Source organism: Denticeps clupeoides, chromosome 16 (assembly GCF_900700375.1).
Source record: "Denticeps clupeoides chromosome 16, fDenClu1.1, whole genome shotgun sequence".
NCBI classification, from domain to species: Eukaryota; Metazoa; Chordata; class Actinopteri; order Clupeiformes; family Denticipitidae; genus Denticeps; species Denticeps clupeoides.
In genome coordinates, this window is record NC_041722.1 from 20,881,204 (window position 1) to 20,903,880 (window position 22,677).

General features: G+C 44.2%; 3 protein-coding genes and 1 pseudogene across 8 annotated transcripts; 3 read left to right on the forward strand and 1 right to left on the reverse strand.

Moving 5' to 3' along the window:
• Positions 1–9,012, forward strand: LOC114765577 (uncharacterized). 5 transcript variants are annotated; one of them, XM_028955759.1, is made up of 18 exons: positions 4–171; positions 266–610; positions 1,705–2,061; positions 2,149–2,235; positions 2,685–2,780; positions 3,086–3,178; positions 3,269–3,331; positions 3,433–3,549; positions 3,869–3,967; positions 4,131–4,262; positions 4,347–4,448; positions 4,779–4,868; positions 5,958–6,050; positions 6,146–6,229; positions 6,313–6,331; positions 6,638–6,671; positions 6,764–6,863; positions 7,407–8,001. In XM_028955759.1, exons 1-18 carry the CDS (start codon positions 120–122, stop codon positions 7,508–7,510), a joined length of 2,067 nt encoding a protein of 688 aa, XP_028811592.1. In that variant the 5' UTR covers positions 4–119; the 3' UTR covers positions 7,511–8,001. The 5 variants fall into 5 exon arrangements, with proteins under 5 accessions (XP_028811594.1, XP_028811595.1, XP_028811592.1 ...); XM_028955760.1 differs by having other exon boundaries at positions 1,711–2,061; XM_028955763.1 differs by lacking the exon at positions 4–171 and adding an exon at positions 801–856 and having other exon boundaries at positions 421–610; positions 1,711–2,061.
• LOC114765572 (uncharacterized) lies at positions 8,542–14,803 on the reverse strand. 2 transcript variants are annotated; one of them, XM_028955751.1, is made up of 20 exons: positions 14,495–14,803; positions 14,078–14,416; positions 13,645–13,995; positions 13,420–13,572; positions 13,157–13,252; positions 12,983–13,075; positions 12,665–12,739; positions 12,446–12,544; positions 12,260–12,358; positions 12,113–12,193; positions 11,914–12,006; positions 11,603–11,686; positions 10,904–11,002; positions 10,721–10,819; positions 10,438–10,456; positions 10,291–10,357; positions 9,882–10,004; positions 9,628–9,714; positions 9,280–9,348; positions 8,542–9,085 (listed from the first exon to the last, which is right to left on the reverse strand). In XM_028955751.1, the coding sequence occupies exons 1-20, from the start codon at positions 14,571–14,573 to the stop codon at positions 9,077–9,079; spliced, it is 2,214 nt and encodes a 737-aa protein (XP_028811584.1). In that variant the 5' UTR covers positions 14,574–14,803; the 3' UTR covers positions 8,542–9,076. The 2 variants fall into 2 exon arrangements, with proteins under 2 accessions (XP_028811584.1, XP_028811583.1); XM_028955750.1 differs by having other exon boundaries at positions 12,113–12,358.
• Positions 14,804–14,972: 169 nt separating this feature from the next.
• LOC114765584 (uncharacterized) lies at positions 14,973–20,290 on the forward strand. The gene is made up of 17 exons (XM_028955776.1): positions 14,973–15,167; positions 16,178–16,519; positions 16,611–16,706; positions 16,858–16,962; positions 17,038–17,130; positions 17,317–17,388; positions 17,647–17,757; positions 17,844–17,912; positions 17,991–18,086; positions 18,162–18,263; positions 18,777–18,866; positions 18,952–19,044; positions 19,112–19,195; positions 19,276–19,291; positions 19,637–19,670; positions 19,743–19,796; positions 19,884–20,290. The coding sequence occupies exons 1-17, from the start codon at positions 15,113–15,115 to the stop codon at positions 20,073–20,075; spliced, it is 1,704 nt and encodes a 567-aa protein (XP_028811609.1). The 5' UTR covers positions 14,973–15,112; the 3' UTR covers positions 20,076–20,290.
• A 1,479-nt stretch (positions 20,291–21,769) lies between these two features.
• On the forward strand, positions 21,770–21,907 carry LOC114766457 (uncharacterized; annotated as a pseudogene).
• The last annotated feature ends 770 nt before the right edge of the window (positions 21,908–22,677 follow it).

Here is a 22,677-nt window from a genome sequence, read left to right on the forward strand (position 1 = left end):
CAGAGCTGCGCATGCGCGGTCCATTCTTCTCACCAAAAGCGAAAGTAACTCTCGTTTTATTTTATTGTGTCTTTATCTGCAATCCGTGGTGGTTTTATTCTGGTTGAAGCTCCAGAGAAATGAGAGCCCTGCTGTATCTCGTCGTTTTGTCGGTTATCGTTGGATTTGAAGGTACCAGATTTTCATATCTTCTGCACATGTAGTTTAATACGCATGAGAAGGTGTGGAATTTCATGTGAGGGCTTGTCTACTCTGTCTGTCCCAGGTCTCCAGGTTGAGGGTCCCTCAGGTCCTCTCCAGGTCCAGCTGGGGGACTCTGTGCTGCTGCCCTGTTCTGTACGGACCCCCGTACCCCTGGAGGAGCTGGAGGTGCTGTGGAAGAGAACCGATCTAGAGACCGTGGTGCTCCTGTTCCAGGATGGAGAAGTGAGAGGAGAGTCTCAGGAGCCGGAGTTCAGGAACAGAACTCACTTCTTCACTGAGGAGATTAGCAGAGGAAACTTCTCTCTGTTCCTCACTGACGTTACACCTGCTGATGCTGGAATGTACAGATGTTCAGTTCATACAGACACCGAGTACGGAGACGCCACGGCCCTCATCCAGCATGTTGGTGAGCGTTTATTCCACGTCCTTCATTAATAGGAACAGGGTTAACAATTTCCTTCAGGATTGATAAGGTTTTCTGATTCTGATCCTGATTATTAATAAAACACTTTCTGTATGCAGATGTTGACAGCAGAATAGAAATGTAACTTTTATTTAATGTTCTCTGCATATGTGACTGCAATATGTCTATACAGGAGGAAGGACCTGGATGTTTTATTATGTGAACTTGGACCAAAGCAGGTTCAAGCAGGTACACACAAGTACTGGGAAAATGGTGGAAAATATGTGGGCGTGGCTTAGCTGTTCATCTCCTGGGACTAAGTCACCTTCATCACCAGCTAGGAGGTGGAGTCTCTTAGCTCCTCCCACACAGGATAGTCTGAACTGGCGGGCAGACAGGAGTGACAAACCACACATCCAGGGACGTTCAAGTTCACATTGAGCTTTATTGTCATTGCAGCTACATGCATGTTAGACAGAACATAGTGAAACCAAACAACGTTTCTCCAGAACCAACATGTAACATTTAAACAACGTTACACATTGACATGAAGTAACCGGCTACGTAATGCTTCTGTATAAGCATTGAAGTCATTAGCACATCTTCATCCTACTCGTTACATATAATTTATGCTTTAAAACATGAAATTGTAATATTTGTTTATATTTGCAATATTTACATATTTGTAATATTTGTAATATTTTTAATATTGAGGTCAATAGCAATCACACAAGCATTTCACTGCATATCATACCGTGTACGACTGTGTACGTGACAAATTTACATTTACAGCATTTACCAGACGTCCTTATCCAGAGCGACTTACAATCAGTAGTTACAGGGACAGTCCCCCCCTGGAGACACTCAGGGTTAAGTGTCTTGCTCAGGGACACAATGGTAGTAAGTGGGGTTTGAACCTGGGTCTTCTGGTTAATAGGCGAGTGTGCCACTAGGCTACTACTACCACCCATGCACCCACAATTTTTTTTTTAATTTGACATAAAGTACAAACAAGGGACACAAATAAACCAAGCAGACAACAAGGAAGACAGGCGGACCGTATCTGTACCTGCCCTGAAGAGTCGATTTCTATTCTGTTCCAGAACGTCTGGTCGTGACTGGAGAAGACCGTCCTGTCTTCGCCTACGCAGGACAGGAGGTGGTTCTGAGCTGCTCTGTGGACTCACACGTCCTTCCTGAGCAGGTGACCTGGAATAAGCGTGACGCCAGCAGGGAATCCGTACTGGTTCTGCTCTTCGAGGATAATAACACGTGGCCAGACTCTTCACATGAGAGATATCAGGGCCGAGCCGAGCTCTTCCCTGCAGAAATCCACAAAGGAAACTTCTCTCTCAGGCTGAAGGACGTCAGGACTGAAGATAAAGGGGACTACGTGTGTCAGGTTCACACCAGTTACCTGTCAGCCAACACCACAGCAGAACTGCAGGCTCTGGGTAAATTATGGAAACATCACGCGGCCAATGATGTATAGTCGTGTTTTAAATGATAAGAAGATAGAACTTGACCATGTCCCCCCACAGGTTTCTCCTGGCAGCACATCCTGGTTTTGATATTCTGCTTCACAGCTCTAGTTCTTGTTCTTTTGCTTTGGACCTTGAAGATGAGAGGTAGGTTCAGATGAACGACCGTTTCAGGAACCTGAAAGTGATTATTTATCACTGTGACAAACAAAAAGAAAGTAAAGACAAGACAGAACCACGTCCTAGTTATCTGAAGAACGTCCTATCACCCAGAACACCAGTTCTAATGATGTTCTTAGTTGTTCTGATCTTTTATTCAGGCTCTTTGAAATAAAAAGATTCTGATATCATTCAGATAAATACACTGAAATTACACAAAAACTGAGGACATGGAAGTATGAAACTTCCATTATTGCATAGTATTAATCATTATTAATATTTATTAATATTATTATTAATGTAAATCGAACTTTTATGAAGCCGTTTATTTTCAGGTTGGAGATAAAGACTCATTATTGTCCGTTCCTGACATCGTGTTAAATGTATTTACGAGGATTTGCTGCAGTTATAATGTGAATTTATTCCCGCTTCCTCAGGTACGAGTGGGTGGGAGCTGAAGCATCACAGCTTGTTGGTCTTTTGTCCAAATGTCTGTCTGATCATCGCCTACGTGCTCTGGTGGTGGATAGAAGGTGACTGTGTTCTAAAGGACAAAGGACACACACCCCCGACCCCAAAACATTTACATTCATAAACCAGCAAGATATTTATCTAGTTATGAACGTGACTTGTGGAACACGTCATCATCAGGGAAGATCTGATCTCCAGCTGTGTTCTTATTGTAAAGAATTTTGTAAATGGGCTGCACTTCATCAGATGACCACATCTAGTTTAATACTTTTTTATGTTTCTTACTGTAATTTTAATATTTTACATGAACATTATCGTCTTATTATGTTTTATTATCTTATCATCTTATGTCATCCTTCTGATGCAGGTTCTACAGAGGAGGTGGTCTCTTGCTCAGTTCTCTTTCTGAGTCGCTTCTTTCTGCTCTTTGCTGTTGTTCCAGATAATGATAAATTCCCTGGTATAAATACCTGAGTTCTGTGTGTGTTTACTGTTATACAGTAAAATTAATATGTTGATTTTTAAGACTAACATGCTGTTTAATTTACAGAATTTTTAATCAGGACAAGTTTCTACATAGAAACTCTTGTTACTGCAGGAATATTTAATTTTGGTAAATACTCACTCACTTCAGTTCATATTTTACTGTCATGTTCCTTATTCAACTGCCATGAGCTTCTTTTGTTTTAATATATATTTCTTTTTATATACTAGGTTTGGTATATGAAAGATGGAATTACGTCAGAGAAGGTAAAGCAGGATTGATTTTCACTGGTGGTTTTGCTGTAGTGCTGCTCATTTTCTTTCTGGCTGGATTATGTTATTTTAAGGGTGAGTAAGAGTTAGAGAGCATTTCTGATCTAAAATGCTGCCTGAAATGTATATTGTAAAATGTCCCATATTATACAGTACACTGTAAAACCAATATTGTTAATATATAAATATAAATAACACATGAATCTATTTTGTCACTATTAAGACTTCTGCTATTGCAAATATTAAATTGTGTTGGCTTTAGATTCATGGGATAATCGGCTTCTTTGTGAAATAGATGCTGTATTTTGGGAGGAATGAAACTAGATATGTGTGTGATGAAGGGAAGACACATCGTGGTAATAACATTTTTACTCTTGTCATTTTTTAAATGTAGAAACTAGAAGACATCGGACGTTCAGAAGCTTCCTTATTCTGTTTTTGGATCTATTTTACATTTTACGCTTGTTCTTTGGATCTCGATCAGTAAATCCAAGTAAGTAAAATGTATCAGTCAGACATTATTTATTTAATTTCAATATCAGCGGACAGTGGAAAATAAACTGGAATAAATGAAGAGCATAATTCTGAAGAATGTTATTTCCTCATTTTAAATCTCTGCTGTGCAGTAAACTCATCATCTTCTTTTCTGATTTCAGTCCAGCTACTAACCGCACTGATGGCACTGATGGCACTGATGGCACTGGTGGTACTGTTGGCACTGTTGGCACTGTTGATATATATACTTTCAAGGTTCAATATAAAAATAAGAGGGTGTCACCATCTTCAAGGTCAGACATCAGTGACATGATTACAGTTTAATAACAATGTCTTAACTTTTAGACACAACTTATTTTTCTTATTTATTGTTTCAGATAAAAGCAAAAGGATTTGCAAAGTATTTTTGGTTCCTCCACATCTCCTACTCTGTGCGTTTTTTCTGTATTTTTACTGTCAGCACTTAAAAAATGATGACGGTATGATATTTTTATTTTAGTACGAATTACATAATATTATATAAAGAGCCCATAAGAGCCCATAGCACTTAAATTTAATCACTTAACATGTTACATGTAACTAGTGAGTTATGCATATGTAAAAAGTTTAAATAGAATATTTATATGTAACAATATTATAAAATATCATCGACTAACTGATATTATTAGTGGGATCATTTGTCTAAAAATAAAATCGTAGCATTGGAATGATTTAATAGATCCTTTTAATCTCTAATTTATGCTTTATTTTTATATGAAATATGTTATATGGTGTTTGAATGTTACTCATGTTGGTCTGTGTGATTACAGGGACTGCTGGTTCGCTGTCTGTGGTTGTCCTGCTTCAGATCCTGTCTCTTTGTGAGATTTTGGATCGCGCATTTGAACCCAAATTTGCTGGTACTGTCCTCACCACAATCTGTAGTTCTGTTGTTCACTGTCACATGTTTACTTGTTGTTGTTTGTTTACAACATACAACATTTACGGTCATACGTCCCTCCGGTCGTATGTATCCCTCCGGTCATACATCCCTCGGGTCATATGTCCTCCGGTCATGCGTCCCTCCGGTCATACATCCCTCTGGTCATACGTGTCCCTCCTGTCAAACGTCCCTCCGGTCATACATCCCTCCAGTCATACGTCCCTCCGGTCATATGTGTCCCTCCGGTCATGCCCTCCTCCGGTCATGGTTCCCTCCGGTTATGTGTCCCTCCGGTCATGCGTCCCTCCGGTCATGCGGCCCTCCGGTCATACGTCCCTCCGGTGATACGTCCCTCTGTACACCTGTATATAAAATATATAACTTGATACAAAGTGGATATATTAAATATAAATTGTATTATTATTATTAATAAATAAATAAATAATATATTTAATGTGTATCAATTTATCTGAAATCTCTTTCTGAAATTGAGTCGTGGAGCAGAGACTCGAGTCTGTTTCAACTCCGCTTCTCCTCAACATTTTTGCATCTTTCTCGGTAGTAGAAGAGCATCACCTGACCGCTCATTTACAGGACAAGTCAGGGTAAAGACCTTCAGCTCCAGGCAGCTCCAGGAACTCCAGGCATTACAGGACGAGTTAAAAAAAAAAGGCTGACATAATTATAACTTTATTTCGACAGTTCTATACCAATCTTCAGCGGGCCAGATTAAAAGGACCCACCCCTGGTCTTAGGCTCCACAGGACAGAAATGACTTTGAAGCAGATGAAGCATTTACATTTACATTTACAGAATTTATCAGACGCCCTTATCCAGAGCGACTTACAATCAGTAGTTACAGGGACAGTCTCCCTGGAGCAACTTAGGGTTAAGTGTCTTGCTCAGGGACACAATGGTAGTAAGTGGGATTCGAACCCGGGTCTTCTGGTTCATAGGCGAGTGTGTTACCCACTAGACTACTACCACCCTGACCCAGCAGTTGTTACTGTGGGGTTTTCATGTCAGGTTTTCTCTACTTTTTTCTGATTTTTTTTGTTGGTTGTAGAAAAACCTCGACGGATTCTCTACATATCAGGAACTGTGGGTCTCTGTGCAGTAAATTCCATCACTCTGGCTACAGAACTAATAATGAAAGCAGGTGAACAATGATCCACCGGACTCTTCACAGTGGACCGTGCAGGATGGTGAACTGATCTTTACATGTAATATGATGGTTTCATGTGTGATGATTAGAACGTGGAGAGCGGACGGTAGAAGACCTGCGCTTGGTGGTTTTCCCGTTTGAGTGTTTCCTGCTTTGTGGCTGGCTTGCTTTATGTAAGTAACCTCAATATTCATCAGTAATTCAGTTTATATGAACTGTTGAATATTAAAACTCATCTGGTGTTGAATCCATTCAGGTGTTTACTACATGCGTGGGTAAGTCTAACTTTTCTTTTCTTCAGAAAAATCCTGATTATTCCAGCTTCCTTTCAGTTGACTTCTGACCCCTGAGTTGAATAAATGATAATGGTACACACTTATTTACTATGCAGGTGGCAAAATCTTACAGCAGCTTTCAAAGTTTCAGTGTATAAAATGGAAGTGCCTTTTAGAAAATGTTTTGCAATATGTATTCATATAGTGTATCTCATATACACACACACACATACTCACACACACAGGATAGGATTACACGAGTGTAGAGATCAGAATTTGATAGAATTTCTTGTATTTTGTCTTCAGAGAAATTCTCTGCTGTGGTGGAAGCAGGCAGCAGGTGAGCAGAAGTTTCTTATGAAGAAGACACATGCAGTGGTTGACATGTCAAAACCGTAACTCAGCAGTAGCTCTGCCTTTTCCATCATCCAGTCTCAGACTCGTGTGGAACAGGAAGAGATGTTGGATGTGAGAAGAGTTCAGATGATTCTACAACCCCAGATAAGACCGTCCACTGTCCCTTCTGCTGAAGGTGAGTAATTTTATCACATTTATTCAGAATAAAACCACTTTTCTGTGAAGACATTTTTAGGATTTATTAGTGACCCAGCTGTTAATTTATATTGAATATACTAAGTAAGAATGAACATTTAATATTCAGCCTATTAACATATTATTTTAATTGTATTATTCTTATCTTGACAGTGAACAGTGTCTCTTCTACACATCTAACACTGAACCATATAAACTTTCTATATTCCAGTATGAAATAAGATGGGCCAATATTAAATATTATGACTGAATGGAGTTATAGGATCGGTTTCCTGGATTAAGCCCAGCCAGGAAACTGACTCTTAATGCATGAAATGAGTTATCACTACTTTATAATATGAAATATACTTAAAGCTGGGTCACCTGGGAATATGACTATTTACAGCCATGGTAAACAGGGTAGTAAAGTTTAAACCACTGCGCACCGGTCATAGACAACGTCTTCCCTGCAACCAAAGGGAACTAACTATTCCTCAACTAAAAAAAATAAAAAAAAAATTTAATACTTTTGTCCTGTTTTAAGACCAACCTGGCAGGTCAAGACCTGGACAAGGACTAGAATCTTCTGGACACACTTTACTGCTTCAGGAGAAGCTCAAGGAGGAAGAGCAGCTGGAAATCGGTTAAATATGGACAAGTCTGCACTTGATGCTTGAGGGCTTTTTAATGGACATTACCTGGAGAACGTGTCTCAATGCTGTGAGATTTACATTTCCAACATTTACCAGATGCCCTTATCCAGAGTGTCTTACAATCAGCAGTTACAGGGACAGTTCCCCCCTGGAGACACTCAGGGTTAAGTGTCTTGCTCAGGGACACGATGGTAGTGGGATTTGTGTGGGATTTGAACCTGGGTCTTCTGGTTTAGCTTCTAGGCGTCTTCCATCCTGCAGTCTGTTATTTTATTTTATTCATCAGTTCTCACCATTTTATGACATGCTGGATTTTTTTACAGTCACTTTGTGCTGTTTTTTATGGTAGAAATAGACTTTATTTTGACATGTTGTCAGAATTTGTGGGGAAAAGAATAGAGCCCAACCCACTTGGGGCATTGTTTGGGGTTTTCTCCTCACCTTCTTCATTATCTGTTCATCAAAGGGACATGCTGGCCTTCTCTACCTTACTGGCAAGAAGACTCATTACAACAAACTGGAAATCCTCAAAACCTCCCAGCCAAATTCACTGGATACGAGATATTCTTTATTTTGTTAAACTGGAAAGGATAAGACTTTCACTTAGGGGTTCCCTTAAGACATTTAAAAAGATATGGGGTCCTTTCCTTGATCTGGTTAAGAATAAGAATTTCCCTTCTGGTCCTGGGTGATACAGTCCGCGTCTCGGTGGAGCTCTGCAGAAGTGGTTTTAAATTTATTTACTTATTTATTTATTTTTGTATAGGTTGATGGTGGGGGTGGATTGTAGGCTGCTTTTTTTCCCCTCTTTTTTATTTTTTTGGGTATATCTGAATGTGTATGTATGTATCAATATATATATATATATTTTTTTTTTATTATTATTATCCTTTTTCTTCTGTTTGGTTGTTTAAGTTTGAGAGTTTGAGCTGTTTTCTTTTGTAACCTTCTGAGAATATTGCTATTGCCTATGCTCTAATTCTAATAAACAAAGTTTAAAAAAAAAAAAAAAAGAAATAGACTTTATTTGGAAAAGTGTTGTATTTAAATATTTTAACTGTACAGAGTATTTGCATGCAGACATTTTGAAATAAAGGATCTGTGTAAATCACGACCAACAACAGAATTCTGTGCAGCCAACATGACGATTCCTCAGGTACGTTCGGTATTTCCCGGTGACACTGGGAGAGCTGCAGGGTAACGAGAACCTGGTGAGAAGAAGGGTGGGTGACGTCCCCTGCATCTTCTTCTCTGATGATGGTCTGCACATCAGTCAGATCAGCGGAGCTGCTGGTTCAGCATCAGTACTAATTTAATACGGCACACACTCAATACTCATATCAATACACGTTCAACAAAAATCCTCCTTCATTTCACACATTCAGTCACCAGATCATCAGAATCTGAGCTCTGCGGACACCACGTGGGTGAAGATCCAGCAGCAGGGGCAGCATGCAGAGCGAATACTTCAGTTATTTCATCGTTTATCTGTCACATGGTGGTAGAACCCGTCTCCGTCTCCATCAGTATAGAAGTCCACAGTCGTCCAAGTGTTGACCCATCAGGTGTCCTGCACAAAAAAAAAACACCAACATTCAGATCAACTCCATCAGCAGAAGGTTCAGGCTCATTTCTGCTTCCCTGTGTACAGAATTGTGATAAATCAGATTCAGAAATAAACTCGTTATGCCGGATTGGGATGAGACTGTCGGCTTGATTCATCGTCCACACTCGTGTAGAGCTGGAGGGGTTGTTCTGGTTTACCTTGTGGATGGGCCTGGTGAGGTGGATGCCCAGAACCTGGAAGATCTCAGCTGCGCACTGGTAGAGGCTCTACAGAAGAGAGACCATTCAGCAGGTTACTGATGATGACCTCCTGTCTGACCTACACAGAGCTTCAGTACTGCTGAATATCATGTACATATCAATGCACATTAAATACACACACACTGAAAACCAATCTAATATAAATCTTGATCATTAATATCAGACAATGATATGTAAGACTGGTGTGCACATTTCTGAGTAAAGTGATGGGATTTGTGAAAATCATGAATGGCATTTCTGACTGTGGTGACTGTGTTGACATGATGACACTTCATCAAAACTCACCGTTGTGACGTCTGTTGGGACGTTGTGGCACTCGCCTAACCAGCACACTGACAGAACGTACTCCGACCTGCCCTGTTCCTTACGGAGCTGTGACACACACACACACACACACACCGTGTCACTCATCAGTAATCATACAGTGGTCTTCAGGACCAGAGAAACGCTCCGTCTCTTTTTAATTTGGACCAGTCGTTCCTCACAACTCCTGACTAAGCCGCCTGGGCTCGCCAGAGGTGTCAGAGGTGTCGACCCACCAGGAAGTCGCCGTCGTATCTCAGCAGCTTGCGCACCTCGCGTGGTACGATGGCTCCGTGGTAGAAGTCCTGCTCAATCAGAGGTTTGTCCTCCTCCAACACGGGGTCGATATCAAGAAAGTTCTGGAGTAGAGGAGATACAGCTTGTTAATGTCCACTGCTGCTCTGGCTGCTCTGGAATCTACTCCCTCCCTGAGTTACTCCTTCTCAAGGTTTCTTCCACGGGAACATTCTGGTTGTTCCTGTCCAGAGAGCCCATTGAGACCTACTGCTTGTGACTTTGTTCTATGCAAAATGACATATTTTGTTTATTCCGTACAAATGTCACAAAAGATACGGCTGAATTTTTTATATTGGAGGATGTGACCGACTCGAAATTATCTTTCTTTGAAATCTGGAGTAATAATACCTGGACGTCTTTCTCCTCACCGCCACTCTGAGGAATCCCGCAGAACTCACGCAAATGTCTCTTTATTCTGTCGAGACGAACGGTGACGTCGGTCAAGGAGACAGATAATATCTGCAGTGCGCAGTACAATTATTCTTATTCACTTACTTTCCTCCCTTAGTGACCCCTGCAGAAATAAAAATAATAATTAGACACGTCACAGAATCAACTGTGAATAATGACAGAACTCACTTTAAATAGAAATTCCATTAGGATAGAAGGAAATTTATACAGAATGTGTGGGGAAATAACACATGTATTTATATTTACAGCGTTTACCAGGCGCCCTGATCTGTAGTTACAGGGACAGTCCCCCCCTGGAGACACCCGGGACTTTCTGGTTTGTTTGTGTCCCACTCCCGAACCCACAGACTTGGTCATCAGTACTTACAGTAACAGTAAACCTGCAGCAGCAGCCAGCAACAGGCGAACAGCGACTCGGACAGCAGGACGACCACACGCAGGTCCCCCGTCCCCCGTCCCCCCGTCACTGAAACCCACAGCGAGCGGCGCGGTGAGACGGTGGCGAGGGCGACGCCTGGCTTCCGCACCCTACAGCACCGTCACCTCTCACCTGATTTGGTGACCAACTCGGCCGCCAGCGAGACTGAACTCACACACGGGAGTCCGGCCGCTCCGAACAAGTACACAGCATTCCGGACTCGGGGGATCTCTGGGAAAAATAAAAACCTCATTATTCTGTATTCTGATACAGAACATGTCAGAATCCAACTAGGAGGTGATAGGAGGACACAAGAGATTGCGTTGACCTTGTAAATCTGTCAATGATTAATTATTAATAATATGTTATAACTAATCTGATGTTACCTGGACTTACAGAGGCATGGCATTATTAATATAAGTAGATTACCATTGCAGCAACATGGAAATATTACCCACATTAAAAGAAAAGGAGATAAGAGATGGACCGGGTAAGAGCCCTGGGGGAAAAGGGCCGTGAAGAGAACCTCCTTTATACTGGACATCTGGCTTCCATAAAGGTCTGTTGATGTTTGCGCTTTGTCCAGAGAGAATACAGTGGCCTCCGCCCCAATAAGACTCCCCGTCCTGCCACCTCAGGGCATTGGCTGGCCTTTTGGCCACCTGGTGACAGACCTTGTCTTGGAGATAATGTGGGGGGTCTTAACACATGAAGAAGTCCCCGACTGAGCGTTATACTGGGATTATAAACTCCGTGATGGGACCATTTAATTTAAATGATTAAAATGATATTTTACTGTGTATGAACACAGTGAATATGGTGCATCAGTACCGGCCAGCTCTTCTCGGTGATAAAAGCCTGCGTTGGCGGTGAGAACATAGAGGAGAACGTTTCCCGCCTTGAGTCCGGCAGCGTCTGGAATGAGAAAAGGTCTCGGTCAGGGAAACAGGGACGAATGTCCACCTCCTACTCCACCTGAAAATGTGGAGGAGAACCTGGAGGAGGAGACCCTGACACCCCGATGGAGGCGGGAGTAGGATGGACAGGCTGGGTCGACCCTGGATCACACGATTCTGCTCATTTTTCACTGTGAAGTTCTGGAAAGACGAAATGTACAAAAGTGTTTAAAAAGTAGGACCCACCTTTGTTGTTTTCCAGAATCCCGACGAGGAAGTAGAAAAATAAAGCAACGTTGAGCAGATAGCCTCCCACCAACAGGCCGGTCCATATTATATCTGCCAACAGAGCATTTTCACAGGTTAGGAACACGCATGGAGACCTGAATAACGGAAATGAAGTACTGGGTAACGGTAACCAGTTAAAAGCTCCTGTTCTACTCACACTTCTTATCTTCAGAGAAATCCTGCAGGAAATAAAGCAGGTCAACCGCACAAGTAACCGCTAACGTGGTGGTGTACATCGCTGCAGGAAAAACCATCAGGTTAGGGGTGGAATAGCGTAAATTACACACTCCCCGTGGTGACGTACTCAGGTCGAAGTTTTTGGACCCGATCAGGAGCGACAGCAGAAGGGTCCAGCTGAACAGGTCCAGGTACGTGAAGAACCAGAAGCCCTTGGTCGGATTATCTGGGCGTGGACAGAGTCAGACGATGAAATCTCAGCGTTTCGCGCGTCCGCGGTACGTTAGTGGACGTGTGGGGGTGAAGGAGGTACCGAAGAAAATGTCGTAGAAGCAGTAGAACACGTAGATGCCGAACGTGAGACCCACAAAATACGTGTTAATGTTGGAACTGGAGATTTCGGAAAACACAGCTGAACGAAAAAAAACACAAAACGTAAAATCGTTTAATCTGTAATCTGCAGCCCTCCTCAACACACACACACACACACACACACACACACACACACACACACACACACACACACACTTACGTGAATACAGGACTATCGAAACAACCAGATATTCAATAGCTACACTGTTGCCCTTCAAGTATCTCTGTACGAATTCTGCAGAATAAAGAGAAACAAAATGAACTAAAACAATATTTTTTAAATATTACATAAATACAACACGCTGCTTAATTTTATTACATTAAATATTATATAAATCTATCAGGTTTTAGCAGTAATCAGAATTTTAAATGATTTTGAACAGGTTATCTGATAAAAAGACTTTTAATAAATCTCCACTAATAAAATATTATTAATAATTCAGATAAAGGCCGGGAGTAAAAAGTGAACATGACTCACGTGGAAAGTGATCCAGATACGGGGCCAAATTAAAGAGCAGAAGGAACCGTACGACATTAACAACGCCGCAGGTCATTGCCTCACCAAAAAAACCTGCCGACAATAAAAAAATATAATAATCATAATACCAAAATAATCATACACGTTAAATACGAATATTTTACGGAAACCCACCTTCAGTCACCCCGAACAGAAGGAAGGCGATGAACAGGATGACGTTTGGGCAGAAGACCAGCAAGCAGTGAAATAAAACTTCTCTGCTACACAAACCTGAGGGGAAAAAAACATGGAAATTTAACACACATGTAAAATACTGCGATTTTACCAGGCAGTCAATTCATCACTGAAGTGCAGAGGGTGGCTCCATGTTACTTCTCTACTTCTTCTTCTTCTGACAGGACAAGAAGTCCAGGCCGTTCTCATGTCTGCTTCCTTACCGGCATCACGATTCTCCTCCTGGTCCTTGTCAGTCCTGCTGGGGACAGGAGGCTCCTTCCATAAACTGGTCCCAACTGGAAAACTCAGTCCAACAGTTACTGCTAAAGCGAGGAGACACAGCAGCACTGCAGGAACACTGACGTGAAACATCTCTGTAGGAAGAAAATACCAACTCAGTATCTCCACAACATCTCCACATACAACACAGCAGCACGCAAGCGTACCCAGATCCTGCAGAAGTACAGTGGTGCTGGCCGACAGGAGACTGGTGTGAACTTCACACATGAAGTCCCCTTCATCTTCAGTCCTGACCTCCTTCAGCCTCAGAGAGAAGTTCCCTTTGTGGATTTCTGCAGGGAAGAACTCAGCTCTGCCTCTATATCTCTCATGTGAAGAATCATGAAGAACCTCTCCACCCTTGTAGAGCAGAACTATGACGTCCTGGTGCGGCCTCTTCCAGACCACCTTCTCCATCTTCTCAGGTGGGACATGTGAGTCCACAGAACAGCCGAGAGTCACGTCGTCACCAACACGAGCAGAAACAGCCTCAGGAGCTCCACTCACCACCAGACGCTCTGAAACAGACAGAAGAGACGCTTCACAGCTGCTAAAAGCCCCGAGCTCAACGTCACCAACACACACACTGATGTTCCTCACCAACATGCTGGATGAGAGCCGTGGCGTCTCCGTACTCGGTGTCTGTATGAACTGAACATCTGTAGGTTCCAGCATTAGCAGGTGTAACGTTGGTGAGGAACAGAGAGAAGTTTCCTCTGCTGATCTCCTCGGTGAAGAAGTGAGCTCTGTTCCTGAACTCCGGCTCCTCTCCTCGCTCTTCTCCATCCTGGAACAGGAGCACCAGGGTCTCAGAGTCGCTCCTCCTCCACTCCACCTCCAGCTCCTCCAGAGGTACGGGGGTCCGTACAAAACAGGGCAGCAGCACAGAGTCCCCCAGCTGGACCTGGAGAGGACTTGAGGGACCCTCAACATGGAGACCTGGGACAGACGTTCAGACCATTATCACCAGATTATTAATCCACCATTAATAACAACAATTACATCCGGTTTAAAAACCTTCATATTCCGCCGAGAGCGACAGCAGCGTGATGAAGCCCAGCAGGAATCCCATCCTGGTTTTAGAAGAAGGCCACATGATTCACATTATAAACAGAACGCGGACCAGAAGTGGAACTCTGGAGCGACTACGGCGGCCGGAAACGCCCAAAAATGTCCAATAAAGTAAATAAGAAAACGGGAAGTAACGGGAGGGCAGCGGAAACAGTGTTCAGATCAGCGCGGTTATTAAAATATGTATATACGGGTGTAGACGCGTTAATTAACGTAATTTCCGTGTTGAGGGTTTTTTTTTATCTGTTTTTCACGTCGCTGTCCGGGAGTTGGACGCTGGTGACGTCAGCGCCCAAGTCTCGTTAAACCAATCACGTTGTTTCTCGCAGGGAAAACCATGTGATTGGCTGAGGCCGGCGCAGGCTATTTGCATAAAAGTATTTGATTGGCTAGTGAACGTGGCTGACAGGCGCCACGTGGTTGCGGAGCAGGATGGTCGTAAACCGAAAGTAGACGGAAAAGGGCCCGAGCGACACAGTGTCCGGCGTGTCCGGCGTGTCCATCTGGCCCCGTCACCTGGTCACGTCTTCTGCGGGTCTCCTGACCCTCCAGCAGCCTGTAGAAATGGGGTCTCTGCTGCGGAGCTTCATCTCTCTGTCCGTCCTGGCGGGAGCTGCAGGTATTTACAGCAGGACACAAACATCCAGAAATGTCAAAAAATAAAAGACACCTTTTTACTTTTCAACTCAGATCTGTACGTTGCTGCTTCACATCAAAAACTAGACGTTTGGTGGAGTGGGCGTGGTCGGTGTTGAGAATTTAATCCCATCTGGATTTATGGCATTATAAAACCATGTTTTCAGACGTTAAATTACATTAGTTCGTGTTTTGTATATTGAGGCTGTAAAATTGTGCAGATCCTGTCTGCCAGATTCGTTCTGCACATGAAGGTCAGTTAAACGATGGCAATGATGAACTCGAACCTCAGGGCTGCATTACATCTGCTCATCTTTACGTTGATAATGTAACTTTTTACACAAAATCTCTTCATGGCGCCTTCCACCAGTCCCATCTGGGCGATTAGTGAAAGTGAAGTTATTGCCATTAGAGACACTGCAGCGCAGCACATGGTGACACAACAACAACAACAACAACATTTATTTCTTATATAGCCCAAAATCACATACAGTATGTCTCAATGGGCTTTGACAGGCCCTACAGTTGACACCCCAACACACTTGACCCTTCTGCACACAAGGAAAAACTCCACACAAAAAACTCTAGGAGAGAGAAAAAAAGAAAGGAAGAAACCTTGGGAAGGAGTGAAACAGAGAGGGACCCCCTTCCAGGGTAGAGTGAGCCTGCAAATGGTGTCAGTACAGAGTTGGATATGATATAATGATAAGTCCTACAGTTGTAGGGTTGGAGAAGTCCAGGATGTATTCAGTGTCATGGTCTAGATTACGTGTCCATAATGAAATGTGTCCTCTGTATTTAACCATCACCCTTGGTGAGCAGAGGAGCAGTGTGTGGGGACGGTACCTTCATCAAGGGGTCCCCAGTGGCACCTTGGCAGTCTGGGATTCGAACCAGCAACCTTCTGATCACAGGGCCGCTTCCTTAACCACTAACTGCCCTCTCTGTTTAATCCCTGCTCATCAAAAGAAGATCATGTTGTTGTGTTTGAAGGGCATCTAGTGGTGAATGGAGGAGCTGGTGGCGTTTCTGCCAGTGTGGGGGACGAGGTGACGCTCAGCTGCACCGTGGACACGCATGAGGAGATCAAGGAGGTGGTCTGGAAGAGGCCGGACCAGGACGTCATAGTTCTGCTCTACAAGGGTGGAGAAGTTCTTCCTGAATCTTCACATGAGAGATATAGAGGCAGAGCTGAGTTCTTCCCTGCAGAAATCCACAAAGGGAACTTCTCTCTGAGGCTGAAGGAGGTCAGGACTGAAGATAAAGGGGACTTCATGTGTGAAGTTCACACCAGTCTCCTGTCGGCCAGCACCACTGTACTCCTGCAGGATCTGGGTACGTTCAATCAGCTGGATCTTGAATCCAGTAAATGTTGATCAGTGACGTTGGTTCAGAACCGCTGTGGTTTTGGACGTCTCTCCACCAGGTCTCTCCTGGCTCCACGTTCTGATCCTTCTGCTCTGCGTCGCCGCCCTCCTTCTGGCTCTGAGTCTTTCGGCCTTCTTCTGCTTGACCATGAGAGGTTAGTTGGTGCGTCAGGCACCATAACTTTGTGAGATTTTGACCGATTCAGGTGAAACATCTCCATGTGTGAATAAATCATCTTCTGAATGAAATGCCCTGCAAGACAGTGTTCTCATGTTCTTGTCCTGCTTCTGAACCTTCTTCTTCAGGTAGAACTCCAGAAAACCCTAAAATCCTGACTCTCCACTGCCTGTTGGTCTTTGGTCCGAATGTCCTCTTGTTCGCTGCCTTTGTGTTGTGGGGCCTGACTGAAGGTAACGGACGAATCCTGATCAGATCCTGTCTTCACGACCCCATCTGCCGTTCTTCACCTCCATCTTCTCCTGCAGGGTTTCCAGCCGAGGTGGTCTCCTGCTCTGCTTTAGTTCTCAGTCGGTTCCTCCTGCTGTTTTCCGTTGCTCTGTACGTAGAGCAGCTTCCTGGTACGTACACGCCGCAGCGGAATTTGATTCACGTGATGAGCAGTTCGATGATGAACATAAAGAACATTTTAATTTTTTACACGGCTGCAGGCCAGTTGAATGGGAACTAAGCAAAGAAAAAATTTAAATATTTATTGTATGGCCAGCGGCAGAAATGATCATAAATATGTCTGTCTGCTTGTACAGTGTTTCTGCAGAAAATCGTCAGGAACTGCTTCTCCTTCGAATGCTCCGTTATTGCTACAGTCGTCTGTGCAGGTGAAGGCAGCACTTTGGGGCATTTTCCTTTTTACGTGACGTTGGGATAATATTTTTGATCCACGGGGACAGTGGTGGCCTAGCGGTTGAGGAAGCGTCCCCGTAATCAGAAGGTTCACAGTCACTTCACTTTCACACCAAGTGTGTTTAGTCACATGAGACAGTGGTGTAGATTAAAAAAAAAAAAAAAAAACATTTTAACCCAGTGATTCTTCAGTAATTTATTACTATAATTTTTATTTATAATAAACACTGCAGATATTTTCTGCGACATCTGGAACACCAACAGAGAAAACGTAGCAGCGCTGGTCTTCATCGGCATCATGGCTGGATATTTGTTAAATATGGAGGTGAAAACCTTTTTCGCAGGTAAAAGTGGAATTTTGGCGCTGGATCTGCTTTAGATGTTCTGGGCCCGGGAACGTGAATATGAAAACGCCGACTTCTCGTTGCAGGTGGAGTGTATAATATAGAATTCATGTACCTGTTTGGTGTATTTTTTGGATCTCGAGGCTTCACGGAAAGTAAGTGAAGTGGCTTCAGGGAGGGTCCCTTCTCGCCGTGATCACTGTGGTTAACTCTTCACGCCGCCTCTGCCGCAGCCATGCTGATCACCATCTTCACCGTGGGGATGGGCGGCCCCATCCTTGGCACCGCGCTGATCATCATAAGCAAGAAATGTGGCGTCCGCTTCCCGGGTAAGCAGCAGCAGCAGCAGGAACTTCTAGTCATGTTCTACTAGCGCCGTGCCGATATTATTGGTCCGTTGGCAGATTGGTTTTTGATGCTGGTGAAGGCCCTGTTTATGCTCGCCCGGATCATACCCTTCAGCATCATCCTGTATTACTGCATCCACCAGAGTCAAGAGAACACAGGTTCCGTATGAGAGTCGCTTCAATCCGTATCATTCTGCTTATTATCTGTATACCTGCTTATTGTGTGTGTGTGTGTGTTTGTGTATACCTGCTCTTTGTATGTGTGTGTGGGTGGGTGTATACTTGTTCTGTGGGTGTGGGTGTGTGTGTATATACCTGCTCTTTGTGTGTGGGTGTGTGTGTGTATACCCGCTCTTTGTGTGTGTGTGTGTGTGTGTGTGTGTGTGTGGGTGTATACCCGCTCTTTGTGTGTGTGTGTGTGTGTGTGTGTGGGTGGGTGTATACCCGCTCTTTGTGTGTGTGTGTGTGTGTGTGTGTGTGGGTGGGTGTATACCCGCTCTTTGTGTGTGTGTGTGTGTGTGTGTGTGTGTGTGCGTGTGTATATATACTTGTTCTGCCTGTGTGTGTGGGTGTATACTTGTTGTGTGTGTGTGTGTGGGTGTGTATACCTGCTCTTTGTGTGTGTGTGTGTGTGTGTATACCTGCTCTTTGTGTGTGTGTGTGTGTGTATAGATGACGCCGGGCTCCTCTCCGTGGTGGTGCTGCTGGTCCTCGTCTCTCTGTGTGACCAGCTGAAATACGCGTACGGACCCTCGTATCCCGGTATTGTGCGTTTTTTCTCGTCTGGCCGTGTGTGAGATCGGGCCCGCTCGTGACCCCTTGTGCTGCGTCTCTGTTGAAATGACAGCGCGAGCTTCGTGGACGATGTACGTGTGTGGAGCCGTGGGCCTGTGTGCGGTGAATTCCGTGACTCTGCTTGTGGAGCTGATCATGAAAACTCGTGAGTCGGGTGGAGCTTCTTGTTAGCGGGGGACTGTAGGACTTTTTTACATCTCACGTGTGTGTAGGAAGCGGACGGCGATCAGTAAAAGATCTGCGGTGGCTGCTCTTCCCTGCTGAATGTCTGTTCGTCTGTGGGTGGCTTTCATTATGTAAGTTAAACATCTGTAAAATCGTTTCTGATTATTTATACCATTCTCCGTTGATCTGATGATCTGACTTTTTTTTTCAGTTCTCTACTATTACGGGTGAGCAGAATTTCCTTTTTTTTTGTGGAATAAATGTATCTAGAACGTTGTGACGGGCAATCTCAGTCCCAGACGTTCGTAATTCTGCATGAAACAGATGACGGGATGATTATATTGACACGAACAGGAAGAAATACCTGAAGAAATCTTCATCAGAGGTCAGAGTTGAAATGTAGATCACTGCATCACCTCAGTTCATCGTGATTTTAATCATTCCGTCAGTTCTGAGCTTCGCCGGTTTCACAGATTCACAGATTCCAGCAGTTTGTTCTGGTCAGACAATCGAATAAAACCACACACGTGCAAACCCAAACGTAACTCTGGAGTTTCTTATGTTCCCGACAGAATTAAACGTGTGATGGAGGCCCGTGAGATGAAGGTGAGAAACTGCAGATGTTCATGGTAGAGAAATGTGTGTATAAAAATCCATAAAAACCTCCTCCCGGTTCAGGAATCAGCTGCTGGTGACCAGACGTCTCTACAGGATCTTCCTGAGTCTCCGCAGGTAATCAGAATGAATCGAATGTAGAATGTAGCTCGGTACCTGAGCGCTTCTGATTCCATCCCCGTCTGTTCTGGACGCGGGACGCAGGTAAATCAGGGGGGAGGAACAGGAAGGCAGATGAACCCCCCCATGTCAGCAGCTGAGGAATCACAGCAGCTTCTGAGTCCAGATCAAGTAGAAGAGAAGAAGCCTGCCGAGCTGAGGGTCAGAGGAACATCTCGAGAAGAACAGAGGGAGTTCAGTAATGGACATGTGCTGGACGTCCACCTCGGTGACTGAAGTTGATAGAAAAACTGAGCCGAGCGTCTCACATTGAACAGAGGAGGAAACATGTTTGATATTTAAATGCTTTTATAATTTCATCATGATTTGATCTTTTTCAGCAGTATTTTGGATCACGTGTTTGAAATGCGTGGTATTTTGAATGTACTTTGTACCAAACTGTTTCTGTTGAGAATTTTGGTGTCTTAAAAAAATACAGAAAAGGAACTATACACGATCAGCTAAATAATTGTCCCAGAGGACGTGACACGTCACATCCCAGCAGATGCTGCATCAGACTGAGACCTGTGGAGCAATGTTTAGACCCAAGGCTTCATAGACCAGAACGTCATGCGTCCTCCTCTGTCTTCTTCCCATAATGCACCTCACTACATAACTTCTCCAGGTAAAATATCTAAAGAAAAAAAAAGGGGGGAACAGACCAGGACACATTCCTCCATGGGCAGGGGTGGCATAGAAGTGGACCCCAAATTGTAAGGTTGCAGGTGCCTTTATATGGCTGCCCACTGGTTAAATGTTGTGCTGCACTGAATCACAATGACTTTCACTTCACTTTCTTTCTCCGCGGTCCAGTTCTGATGCTCATGTACTTTATTATAAAAGGTTGAGGTGGACGTGAGTCAACGCCGGTTTCAGTTCTGCGAGTAATTAAATTAATCTCAACGAATCCTCCAAATGACTCTCACTCACTATCCTTGGAGCTCAGTCCCAGCTGAGGGACACACACACACACACACACACACAATCCGTCTGAAGTGACAGTCACGTGATTGTCATTGTGAGACACAGCACACGGTGAAACGTGCCCTCTGTATTAAACCATCACCCTTGGTGACATTTACAGCATTTTATCAGACACCCTTATCCAGAGTCAGTAAGTCACAATCAGTAGTTACAGGGACAGTCCCACTCTGGAGCAATTTAGGGTTAAGTGTCTTGCTCAGGGACACAATGGTAGTAAGTGGGATTTGAACCTGGGTCTTCTGGTTCATGGGCGAGTGTGTTACCCATTAGGCTACTACCATCCTCACAGTGGGCACCATGACAGGCGCCCGGGGAGCAGTGTGTGGGGACGGGACCTTCATCAAGGGGACCTCAGTGGCACATTGGCAATTCGGGATTCGAACCTTCCAATTACGGGTCTGTTTCCTTACTAGGCCACCACTGGCCCTAGAGTATCTGACTTTGTGTGGCAGGAAGGAACAGGAGAACCTGGAAGAAAGTGGAAACCCGCGTCAACACAGGTAAACTCCAGCCAAGGTTCCAAGCCAGGACTAAAACATGCGTAGCTAAGCAGGTCCTACTGTATCATAACCATGACCAGTCATGAACCGCAGACCATAAAGCATAAATATACAGGGCAGTTAAGTACCGTAAACCATGAAGCTTCATAGTGGTGGAGAGGTTGTTATGGGACAGAGATTTCATGATGTTGCAGTTCAGGATGTTGTAATATACGTGTAATATACATGTAATATACATGCATGTGGTGAGTAGAAATGACTGTCTGGCCACTAAGAATAAAGGACAGTTTTCTTGTCGAGTTTCCAGGGTCCTCGAGTTGTACCCCAGCTGTACCTCTTTTATTGGACCAGGTGTGTAAGAAGCTTAAAAACCTCCACACATGCAAGAATAAACAGAAGCGCCCCAGGCTCCCTCGCGGTCTCCTGGAAAGGGGGGGGGGGGGGGGGGGGGGGGGGTAAAGGGGAGACACTGTGATCAACTTCAGGGCGAGGCTCAGCCATTGCACTCCGGCTGTCGGACCCATGCAAATTCCCCAAATGTGGGAATCTCGACTACATCATTTCTGGTAGTGGGGGACTCCCCTGTTTTTGGGGGCAGTGGTGGTCTAGCGGTTCAGGAAGCGACCCCGTAAACAGAAAGTTGTGGGTTTGAATACCAGTGCGCCAAGGTTCCACTGAGGTCCCCTTGATGAAGGTACCGTCCCCACACACTGCTCCCCGGGCGCCTGTCATGGTGCCCACTGCTCACCAAGGGTGATGGTTAAATACAGAGGACACGTTTCACCGTGTGCTGTGCTGCAGTGTTTCACACTTCACTTTCATCACTATAATGCTCATCTCACCTAGGCTGTCCTAGATTCTCCACCAGTAGTCCATCTACCATCCAAGTCTAATCTGTTTCTCTTGGAGTTGCTCTAGATCTTGGTTCCCGGCAATGAGCTGCTGACGAGACGTACCAGCAGGAAGTCTACCAGAGGGTCATCACAGTCACCAACACCATAAAGACTGAAGCAAGAGGGATCTTCAAACGGACCAGTATCATCACAATGGACATGCAGTGTAGACCATGAACCTGGACTAAAATCTACTCTGCACTGTCCAGGACCTCCAATCAAGAACAGAAGTTCAACTTTGGACTTTTTTAAATTTATAACCAACCTCGCCATTACACGGGTTGGACTGTTTCTCTTGACCAAATCAACACCAACTCTGCACTGACACCTATTGTCCCATCACTTTAGTCCCTCCTCTCACTCAAACCTTCCAAAGGTTCCTCCCGGTTTTTCTTCCTGAATTTTCCTTGAGTGCAGAAAGGGTCAAGTGTTTGGGCGTGTCAACTGTAAAGCCTTTTAAAG